Source organism: Tupaia chinensis, unplaced genomic scaffold, assembly GCF_000334495.1.
Source record: "Tupaia chinensis unplaced genomic scaffold, TupChi_1.0 Scaffold141530_1, whole genome shotgun sequence".
NCBI lineage: Eukaryota > Metazoa > Chordata > Mammalia > Scandentia > Tupaiidae > Tupaia > Tupaia belangeri.
The window spans coordinates 1,062,213-1,073,168 of record NW_006201391.1 but is presented as its reverse complement, the minus strand read 5'-3'; the positions used below and the strand labels follow the sequence as shown (position 1 = coordinate 1,073,168).

The window sequence follows — 10,956 nt, the reverse complement described above, 5'->3', positions numbered from 1 at the left end:
GAGGACCCCCGCGCCGGGGGACAGGGGGATCAGGGCGGTGGCTCTGGGTAAGCCCTGCTCCCTGCCTCCACCCTGCCCGCAGCCTGCCCGCCAGCCACTCCTCTGCCCTCACGCCCTCCTCCCCGCTGCAGGAGCCTGGCCGCCTGCCCGGCGGAGAGCGCCGCCACGCACCAGCGCAAGCTCCGGCAGAAGCAGCGATGGAGAAGCAGCAGCAGGTGCCCGCGGCCCAGCCAGCCCCGGCCGCCGCAGCCCCGGCCGCCCCCGGGAGGAAGAGTGAGGGTGTGCGAGGAGGCCCTGGCCGGGGGAGCCGGGAGGGAGGTCCTGTGGGCCGGGCACAGGGCACAGGGCACAGGGCGGTGGTCGCCAGGGCTGCTCGGGCGTAGAGGGAGCGGGTGGGGGCCTGCCACGCACTCCCCCTGGAAGGCAAGGGCTCTCCAGGGAAGAGTGGCCGGTTACCTCTGGGATTCCAGGTTTCCGGCAGAACTCCCTCCGCTCCGGGTACCTGGGCCTGCCTTCCCTAGCTCAGGAAACCTGTTTCAGAGATGACGTTGGACGTGAGGCACCTGCGCTCCAAGAAAACAGCTGCGGGCGGGTTACTTATCCACACACTCCTCTGCTGCGGCCCCAGGCCCTGCGACGGGGTGTGACGGGGGTGCTTGGCCGGGCGTGCCTGAGTGGCACTGAAGGCCTTGCCGCAGGCAGACCAGCCTTGGGTTGGTTCCCCCCTTCGCTCTGAAGACGGCCAAGACCTCTCGTTTGGCCAACATCCCCTCAAGGCCGAGGAGCTGAGTTAACGTTAAAAATAGAAAAGCACCGTCCTGGCGATAGCCTTTACCGGGAGCGCTCTCAGGTGTCCAGGCGAGCTCCGAGGGCTGCCCCAGCCCCACCCCTACCAGACAGCAAGGCTGTGGGGCTTACCAGCTTTACATACTGGACTTCTGCTTAAGATTTTGCTTGAGCAAAGGTTTGACTTGAAAAAGTAACCTACTGGAGGGACCAGCAGTTAGCATAATGGCTATGTCGCTGGACTCCCATGTAGTCGACCACAGTTCGAGTCCCGGACCCGGTGGCTTAAACTCATGCCGGGCGTGTGTGCGTGCATGCCCAAGATCCCGAGAGGAGAAGGGATTGTGGTGTGGCCATTCCCCTGGGGGGTGATTTCTCGCTTTCTGTCTCTGTCTCTTTCTGGCGAGTACACGCGCCCTATAGCAAAAACCTCTGCCCCCCCAAAAAATAATAATAATTGGGACTCTGAATCTTGAGTTCTTTTCCCAGCAGGCCTAGTGTAGGCCCAGGCAGCTTTGCACTCCTGAGCCTGTTCCCTCTGGAAGAGGGCCATAGTAGGCGTGGTCTCCAGAGTCCCCCGCTCTATGTGACTTGACTGTTTCTTCCTTTGTAAGCTGCAGCAGCGCACCTGGCCCCTCTGACACACAGCACGCCCATTGCCGCAGTCTCAGAACCGCTCCCCGAGAGAGACTCCCTTGCAGGTATGACTTGAGAATTAGCAGGGGGGCTGGCAGGTGGCATGGCAGTTAAGGTGCTGGACTCCCACATCACTGGCCATGGTTTCGAGTCCCAGACCTGGTGGCTTGCTTTCTCTCATCATAGTGACAAAGTTGAATAAATCTTAAAAGTGTAAGAATTAGGCAGCCGGCCCCATGTGCAGTGGTTAAACGCTCTGCACGGGGGATCGGCACTCACACGGCCGATCACGGTGTGGATTCTGGCCCCGACGTCTTGAACAACACGCCGAGGTACACGTGTGTGCTGCCAAAACCCTGACGGGTGGAGAAATGGAGAAAGGTTTTATGTGACTGCCCCCCCGGGGAGGATGCTTTCTCTCCCCCTCCTCTCTCTGGCAGTCCTGTTGGGGATGCCGTATTTGTCTCTCACTCATGGAAGACAGAAAAACCTTGTGAAATGTTTGCAAGTTACTGTGCTGTGTGCTTTTGATGTTCACAGAATGCATTGTAAAAGAGGCATAAAAGTCCGCGTCCCCTGTTTTACAGCCCCATGAGTGGTACAGGATGCAGAGGAAGGCCCCAGGGTGGACTGGTGGGGTCTGACCGTGCACCATCTCTGTTGTCCTATCCCAAGGGACGCTTCCCTGTACTCTGAGGAGAGGGCTTCCGAAAACGACCACTGGGCACACGATGGGGAGTTTCTTACCGAGAACACTGGTTTACTTGCTGGTGCAACACGTTTTTTGTGATCTCTGTAGAGAACCTTGAAGACAACCTTGAAATGTGGGATTTGACCCCAGATGGCTTGGATGATGGTGTGAAGCCCCTTTCTAGACCAGAAACCCCCCCACAGATCTCTGCTCCTCCAGTCCTGAACAACCAAATGGTTATCCAAAAGAGAACCCCTCACAGCCTTTGCCAGCAGAAGCCACAAGCAACATCTGGACGCTGGGACCCCCCAACTTACAGCGCCAACCAGCATATAATAGGTAGCAAAGGCTTGCTTCAGGAATGCGAGCGGAAGGGCGAGCCGGTGTGATTCTGTCCGTTTCCCCCAAACAAGGGTCCTGCTGCTGTGACCCTCCTGCTTTGGCCCCCCGACTGCTGAGAGGACGGGCACACCTCTGCCCAGCCGTGGGGTTGGACTGTCCCCATGTTCCCAGCCTGCGAGGCACACCTAGCAGCGTGTGCACCAAGTGGGGCCTGGCCTGTGAATTTTAAGGGAAGGAGGACATTTTGAGACACTGGATAGAATCCCTGGCTCGGGCAGTGCAGCCCCAGGGACTTCGTGCAGCCCGGTGCCTAGGGTGCACAGGGGCTGCCCTCCTGACAGTGGCTCCCGTCTTGGGCTGTTTGAATTAGGCCTGGACCTGTCAGTTACCCCTTATTTTAGACCATGGCGGCCACATTCACGCTGTTTTCTCCCACAGGGAACTGTGACTCTCACAGGAAGAGCCAGGATATGAAGAAGAGGAAACTAGATCCATCCTAACCGAGGCTCAGGCAACATCACTGGACTGTCACAAAGGACTCTGGAAAACTTTTTGGTCATGAAATCGCTCATCGCTCCTGAGGAATGACCTCCCTTTCCAAGGACTGACCTTGCCTTATCGAGGCCTGTCGGAGCCTGCTGCAGAGAAAGCTGGGCTCTTGAAGGCCCTCACACCACCCTTCGGGTCTGAAGGATGGGACAGTTCCTTCCTGGGTGCCGAGGCTTCTGTTTATTCGTAGTGATGTCGAGAGGTGCTTCAGGGCTCCCGGGGCCTGAGCACCCGCTGAACGAGCACCCACATTAAACTAGCAGAACCCCGCCTCTCCTTCGGCCCCATGCTTCACGCAGTGCACAGCGCCGTGTCCTGCTGAGAACAGGGCTGCAGTGGAGCGTCCTGCAGTGGAGCATTGAGCCTGCAGACTGCTGTGATGGCAGGGAGGGGTGGGCAGTCTTGAACTCTTGCCAGAAAAGGCGTTTTGAGAAAGAGAATCCTCTACTTTTTAACCAAGTGGAAAGTGGAGCAGTCGCTCCATTCTCCCGTGTCGGCTGTGTGACGTCACCCACTTGGCAAATTAGTTTTCTGCAACGTGGGAAACTATTTCTTCTGTCCAAATGATGAGATAGAGGCACACCCTCCACTAGTCTGGCCACCACTTTGCTCCAGCCCCTGGCCTGGACATTGCACGTGTGCTCTGCCCCGCACCAGGTTAACCAGGCCCAGGGTCTGCACTGCGGTCCCACGAGGGGTTCAGCAGCTTCGCAAGCTGTGTCCCTGCTGCACCAGAGCTGGCCTGCAGTTTTACTTCTCCCAGGACATCTGCGCTGGCTCATGCCTTGTCTTGGAGTGCTTCCCCTTTAATCACACAGGGTGCATGTGCTTGCCAGAAGAGTATGAGCATGCACACACGCACCCCACGGAGCTTGGTCAGGCCACAGCACCCTCTCTATTCTGTCCCATCAGGGTTTCGGGTACACATGCACATGTACTCCCATGTTCACGTTTCTGGGGCTGAGATTTTGAACCGTGGTTGGCCACGTGGAATCTGGCTTTTTCTTTTGAGTTATTTTATGTAACTTTATTTTCAATTTGATCAGAGAGGGAACATGAGAAAGCAAACTGCCAGGTCTGGGATTCACACCGCCCTTAACCACCATGCCACCTGCCAGCTCCAGAATCTGACTTCTAACGCACAGCATTTAACTACTGTGCTGAGGGGTCGGTCCACGTAGTGACAGGCCCGTGTGGGAAGCTGAGCTTCACTAACTAAGGAACTCCAAGTACTGGGTGGTGGCCAACAGGTGGAGAGGCAGCCGCTTCCTCCACTGGCTGCGTGCTCTTCTAAGTTCTGCCTTCCTGTCACATAGCGATCCAGTTACACGTTCTGTTTTAAAAAGAGATTTGTGCTACAGGGTAAGTACATTCACCAGAGACAGAGAAACAAAGTGAGAAGTGACTCCCTGGGGGGATGGCCTCACCACAATCCCTCCTCCTCCCAGGATCCTGGGCACATAAGCACATAGTGTTTCAAGCTGTCGGGTATGGGATTCGAACCATGGTCAACTATGTGGGAGCCCAGTGACCTAATCATTACACCACCTGCTGGTCCCTACAGTCATCTTTTGATGTCCATAGGATTTTCCTCAGGAAGAAAAGAAAAAAAAGTAACCTTCCTTATCTGTAGCATAATCTTCCTTCTGGGCAAAACTGCTCAAAAAAGGTCCTCGCAAATTAGGATTCCATTTGTAAATAGGGTAGACGAAAACATGAATAAGTAATTTGATAGAAATGAAACCCCACAACTCAACAAAAGCAAGTCTGGTTTATTTGAATGGTTTCATTAAATAAATCTACAAAGGTAACAAACTGAAGCACAGAGCGCAATCTTACAAGAAGCGCGACACCCAGAGTTAGTGCAAAATGTACAGTTAACGGCTGAGACATCCCCAAGGATTGAATTCAGTTTTTTTTTTTAAATTTTCAAACAGTGTACATTTTTTAATAATGTAAGGAAAACATTTATAATTCAGAAAAAATTTTTAATGTGGAAAAAGATACTCAAAGTGTACTATTAACACGAAAATAATTTAAACAGTTCAGTAGCACTAGTCCATTCCTCTAGGCTTCAGTTATTTCATCCACAGGAAGGAAACAAAATCAACAGTAAATAAAACCTTTTTCTGTATGGATGAAAGGGTCTCAAAAGAATTAAACCAAAATAGCAGTAACGTGCTGCGCCTGCCCCTGGCTCGGCTTGGCTGCAGCGCTGTCGTCCCAGGTGGCCCACTTCCCCCTCGGCCTCGGTTCCACCCCTGTTCTTAAACCCTCCCCAGCAGAGCCTCAGCAGAGCAAGCAGCAGTGAGGAGGCAGGGCTGGGCCCCGCCCTTTTCACTTCCACCTTCCTAGAACCTTCAGCTCCCTGCGCGTCTCTGGGGGCCTGGGCCAATTTGCTAAGACGGGCCGCAAAGGAAGGGACAGGGGCCGGGGAGCCATGTTCTTCCTGTGTTGGGGATTCCTGGGTGTGCCGGGAAGGCGGGTAACAGGTTGGAAATAACGTCAACTTCCCAACCAAGAGTCAAGAGAAGCACCCCGAAATTGAGAGGCCTAGCTTCTGAGATAATAGAGATCTCCACCGTCGCTATTTGAGACAGTATTTTAGAAAAGCTCTGAAAATAACAGAAGTGCTGTTGGGGGCATAGCACTAAGTAATACTGGCTGGTTGCAGTTACTATTTAAAGAAAATCCTATGTGAAAACAGAAAATGAGCTGTAATTCTAGAAACAAAGGTGGCACAACAGTTCAGATTCTGCAACCATGTGGGCATCAGGAAACGGGTGGGAGAAGCCTTCTCCCACGGCGCTCACTGATTTGATGTTTCTTCTTTCCGCACTACGCAGTACCCCAAGCTGAGAAACGCAGAGCGCGTGCCGCGAGAGGAACGCAAGCCCAACGGGTTTCTTAGAGCAACTCCCTGAGTCACCATCACGTTTCCCAACTCAAAACCTAGCCCCGCCCCCTTCTCTGGGTTCCATTTCTTCTGTTCAAACCCAGCTCAAATAAGGGAGGCTCGTGAGGGTTACTGGCCCGGCAGCGCGCAGTTCGTCCCCCCTCCGTAGTCTTCCTTCCACTCGGCTCCCCTCCCGCCCCTGAGCTTTCCCACGTGCTCAGTTTTGTCATCTCCCTCCCCACTATTCCTGAAACAGAACTTCCTGCTCACAGCCACTGATGTCAACTTAACGTCTCACCCTACTCGTCTTACACCTGCTCCAGACAGAATTACTGAATGGCTTGAAAAACACTCTTCCAACTTCCTTTTGGCATCTCCACTGCTGGGGTCACAGCAACCTAGAACGCCTTCCACATGCCCACTGTAGATCTGGGGTCTGGAAAAGTAGATGCTGACGGCAGAAGCGATCCAAGTCCAAGGCACTAAAATATCCAGCAAGCAATACTGGGAGAACAGAAGTATTCAAGTACAGTAATTTGTACAATTTTACATTCACATTTATTTATCTAATACAATGGAAATACAAAGGAAGAGTTAAAGTGTCTCAATAAGTAAAGGACAGAGCTAGCTTTTTTGGGAACTTTTTTTTTAAATCTTTCATATTTTACTCTTAAAACTACTGTTGTCCAACAACATTTATATATCACAGTGTTTCCACATCAAAACTGATGGCAAAGTTACATGTCCGCAGGGAACTTCTGTTTTGTGTTTTCCGTAATTGCTAGTGCTGCAGTCGAGGCTGCTATCTTTTGCTTAAAGCACTAATGACCTATCATAAGGAAGGGCTGTAACCCCAGTCCCTTGGTACTTCTCACTGGGTTGTAAAGAGCAAAAAAAGGGGGGGGAGGAGGGGCAGGTAAGAGACCCCAGGAGTTCTGTGTGTGGCTTGTTGTTTGGGTTCTTGAGGGAGCTGGAATTCGGGACACATGCCAAAGTAGGCGCTCCACCCACTGCCCGCAGACGAGGCCGACGACCGCAGAGCGCCCGGGTGGGTCCTGCTGACAAGGTCTCTTCCTAGCCCTCGCCCTCACCGTTGGGTGTAGCTGAACAGAAAAGCATCGCCTGAAGCTGCCCCTTCACAAGAAAGCTGCTCTTTCCTTCTTGTCCCACTCCAGTACACAGACGGGGACATGGAGACTGTCTCCACTCTGAGGGCTCAAAGCGGTATTAAAAACATTCCCTCTGGCAAGAAATAACCAGTTAATGCAGCACTAGGAGTTAGTATACAGGCTAGTTCCCACTCCCTCCCACCCTCCGCACCCCTCGGCCTGCCCCCAGATCTACTCGGTTAATGTCTCTAGGTCTAAGTGGTCCGCAGGTTGGAACCTGGGGGGTTGCTGATGGATTTCTGCAAATTGCTGATGTTGAAATTCTGCAAGGAGGCAGTTCCCACAGGCTGGAACTGGCTAAGTGGCTGTGGTGCTGGGCCGCCTGTCCCACTCCACTGCGTGCCGAAGGGGGCAGCTGGGAAACCGTACTGCTGTGGAGGGCACATGGACTTGGGGAAGTGACCTAGCGAGGTAGCTGACGCTGCAGAGATGGGGGCCGAGCCACCCAGGTTCGAGGTCATGGAGATGCACAGCTGCCCAGGCGCAGAGAACTTCCTTGCCATTCCAGGGCCCTGGAACAAACAGCTACATGTGAAACTTGGTGCGGAACACCTGTGGGTGTAAATGGGGGTGCTGGAATACAGTTCTCTGTCCGGGACTGCTTAATCTTACCAGGTAGAGCAAAACAGAACGAAGCCTTCCACAATGTTATCAACTAGGGGGGAAGGAACTCCTCACTGGAAAGGGAGGGGTGTTGTGACTACATGGCAGCTCACGGCACTGAAGGGAAAGGGCGGGCAACGCTGCGGCCACGTGTGTGGTCCTGGGTGTGCGTCCGGAGGTCCCCCCAAACGTACGTGTGCAGGGCTGTGCACGCCCAGTGAGCCTGGGAATGGACTGCAGTATGAAGGCCCTGCTGGGGTGCTGGTCGATTTGTGTGTCTCCCTCCCCCCTTCCACTGTCTTCAAATGGGAACAGGAAATAAATGAGCTTTCAACACAGACTAATGGGCCAGCAGGTGGTATGCGGTTAAGGCACTGGACATCCACATGGCAAACCACGGCTCGAGTCCCAGACCTGGCGGCCTGCTTTCTCACTTTCTTTCTATGTTCCTCTCTCTTTCTCTCCACCCTTCTCCCCATAAGCACATATGCCTTATAGTAAATAAAAAACTAAATAAAATTAAGTAATTCTTAAAACAAACAAAAACACTTGAAACCAAAAATGAACTGACCAATACAGAGCTAGGGATTCGGGGAAGGAAGAACAAGGAGTTCCTCGGTGACTTCTGCCTCAACAACCTGCTACACATGCGCTCACACGCACCTCTGCCTGGGCTGTGCTGAGCAGTGCGGGGGGGAGGGGGGCAGGATGAGGCACGGGGGAGACGCACCTCGTAGTTCATGTGTCCTTTGCTTCCTCTCCTGCCGGAAAGGTTCATGGCATCCCGGGCCCAGTTGTCCACTAGCTTGTGCAGGTCGTCCGTGAACGTGCCCTTCCTGCTGGACGCCATGGCTGGGGGCTGTGCCTGGGCAGCTTGACTGCTCACTGTCCCCCCGACGGTGTTTGTGCTGCTGGTCCCTGGAGTCAGAACAAGCCACAGGAGACACATGTTAGAAGTCATGAGGTACGATCTCAGGAAGAGGGAAAACGTCATGGGTCACGATGGCAAGCCACAGAATGGGAAGGATGAACTGGGAAGCCATGCAAGGAAGGAAGATTCCATGATTTTATTGAGCCGTCTGTTTTGACATGATAGGGTATGAGCACGGTTTCTCCTCAGCTGCAGATAAGGCTGAACGACTCGGATGCTGGTGGGCAGGAAGGGAGGGACCCCTGGGCCCATTCCGAGCATCCTGGAGCACGGAGCTGCCTGCCAGGACTCTACTCCCACATGGCGCTGATGAGGGAGGTGTGACAGGGCCACTGAGGCTAGCTGTTCTGGGGTTTTGCAGAAAGCAGGGCAAAAGGAGAGGATTCTTGTACGTTGTGTAGGGTTAAAATAGGAGAGGGAATGCAGAGATAGGTGCTCGGCCAAGGAGAAAGTACAGTTCCCAAACTGGGTGGACACTGCCACGTTCGTTCATAGGGAGAGGCAAGAGAAACAGCATGCTCTGTTCCAAAACACGTTTTCACCTTGACCCAAAAACACGGGAATCTGGAAACATAAACTTGGACAGAGTTAAGCTTTCAACCTCTCAAACTCCCATAAGGAAGGAACTGAAACTGCTCATGAGAAGGGACCGAACACGTGGGCCTCATCTTTTAGCTCCTGGAAGCCAGGGTTTTTCCTGAAGGTGACCTCCGTTTCAACAGGTTCAGGGAAATCGCACCCTTCTCTCCATTCTTCCCCGAACCGCAAGCACTTCAGTAGATGCAAGGGGAACATTCAGCTGAGGCGGGGGTGCGGGGGCTTTGAGGTTATGATGAAGGGATTCTATTTCTACAGTTGGATGAGAGAGAAGAGGGAGTCTGTGTCCTGCCTGATTTCGGCTCTGCTGGAGGGCACACTGCAGAGGTCGAGGAGGCAAGTTTTAGGGAAGAGGGAAAGAAGAGTCATGGTCTTGTTTTCTTTTTTTTTCCCCCCTCTCCCCCAACTTTCTTACCAGATCTCACATTTGCTGCACAATAAAAAACTACTGAAGTCAGTTGTGAGGCCCTGGGCCTTGAGATGCCCAAGGTGATGCTGGGGCTAAGTGCATGCACTTTCCTGCTCTCAAGGCCAAGCAGCACTGGAACACAGCAGCCGCCGGAAGCACTGCCACTCGAGAGCCCTTGATGAGCCAAGGGCTGGCCTCAAGCCCTGTGACAGCCTGCCACGCAGGGAGGCCACACACAGGCCACTGTGCTGGAGTAACAGTGATTCCGAGGTGAAGCTGCGGAGTGAGGAGGGCACAAGCTTCTCGCCACTGTGGCAAGGCATGGGACTACTGCAGGTGAGTGTCAGCTCACTTCCTGGTGCCCACAGGAGCCACGGGGGTGGCTACTGCACATGTGTAGGAGAAAGGAAGGCCCCTGCAGGGCAGGAAACCAAAGGAAGAGGACGGAAGCACAGGAAACAGCCTTCCTCCAACAGCAAGCATGAAACCGTGGTGCAGGTGAAGCAGAGGCAGTGAGGAGAAGCAGCCACGACAGGGACGAAATCAGAAAGCATGCGTGTCACATGCACAGGACAGTCATCCTGTTCAGATGACTACTGCTGGGTGAGCGTGAGGATGAGTGAGACAACCACCCCTACCCCAGACAACCCTGTGAACAGGGCCACCAGAGGCCACACGCATGCAGCCCGGTGGCCAGCCCGCGGGCTCCTCCTCCTTCAGGAGCTCATGCTGGGAGCCACGCGGCTCTCTGCTAGTGCCCTCAATGCTGGGAGGTCCCTTCGGGACATTTTCATTTTAACATATATTGTCCCCTTCGGGAATCCAAAAGTGAAGATGTTCCCAGAGGGAACGTCAATCCTATGGTTAATCTTCTGGCTTCTACGAACAGGCTTGCCGTTAAAAAAGGAAAGCCAAACGAACATCAAGCTTAGCCCAGGGGAAAGCTGATGTGAAACCAGAGCCAGCAGGGCCTTCTGGAGACTGCTGAGCTCCGGTCCTTTCGGTTCTCCTGAAAGCCCCGAGGAGACTTCACTCCCCAGGCTAACTCCTTTACTCCCACCTGCCACAGTACAGCCCCCACCCCTATCAGCAGATCCCAGTGACTGTAACCTGCTGTGAGCCACATGGCGCTGCCAATCTGACTCCTAGGACCTCATGGCTGCACTTCAGTGAGAAGCCACCTGTCTAAGAAGCCAAGCCCCCAGGTAGCCTTTCCATCCCTGCCATCTCGCAGACACCTCCCGCTGCCCCATCAACGAGGTGCCAGGGTGGGCGCTCGCACACTCCCATCACTGTTTGCTCACTGGAGGACTTTTCCACAGGAGTGAGGCACTCCGGACTTCCCTA

The 10,956-nt window shown here is 53.8% G+C and overlaps 2 protein-coding genes across 2 annotated transcripts in view; one reads left to right on the top strand and one right to left on the bottom strand.

Annotated features, from left to right (window-relative positions):
* RAD52 (RAD52 DNA repair protein) overlaps positions 1-3,275 on the top strand; it is a 17,704-nt gene extending 14,429 nt beyond the window's left edge. Inside the window, exons 8-12 of the mRNA XM_027766229.1 lie at positions 132-198; positions 231-279; positions 1,401-1,487; positions 2,222-2,452; positions 2,894-3,275. Coding sequence (XP_027622030.1) covers positions 132-198; positions 231-279; positions 1,401-1,487; positions 2,222-2,452; positions 2,894-2,955 — 496 coding nt within the window. The 3' untranslated portion in view covers positions 2,956-3,275. The remainder of the gene's footprint in view (positions 1-131; positions 199-230; positions 280-1,400; positions 1,488-2,221; positions 2,453-2,893) is intronic.
* A 1,481-nt stretch (positions 3,276-4,756) lies between these two features.
* WNK1 (WNK lysine deficient protein kinase 1) overlaps positions 4,757-10,956 on the bottom strand; it is a 181,534-nt gene continuing 175,334 nt past the window's right edge. Inside the window, 2 exon segments of the mRNA XM_027766228.1 lie at positions 4,757-7,581; positions 8,403-8,590. Of these exon segments, the coding sequence (XP_027622029.1) occupies positions 7,264-7,581; positions 8,403-8,590 (506 nt within the window). The 3' untranslated portion in view covers positions 4,757-7,263.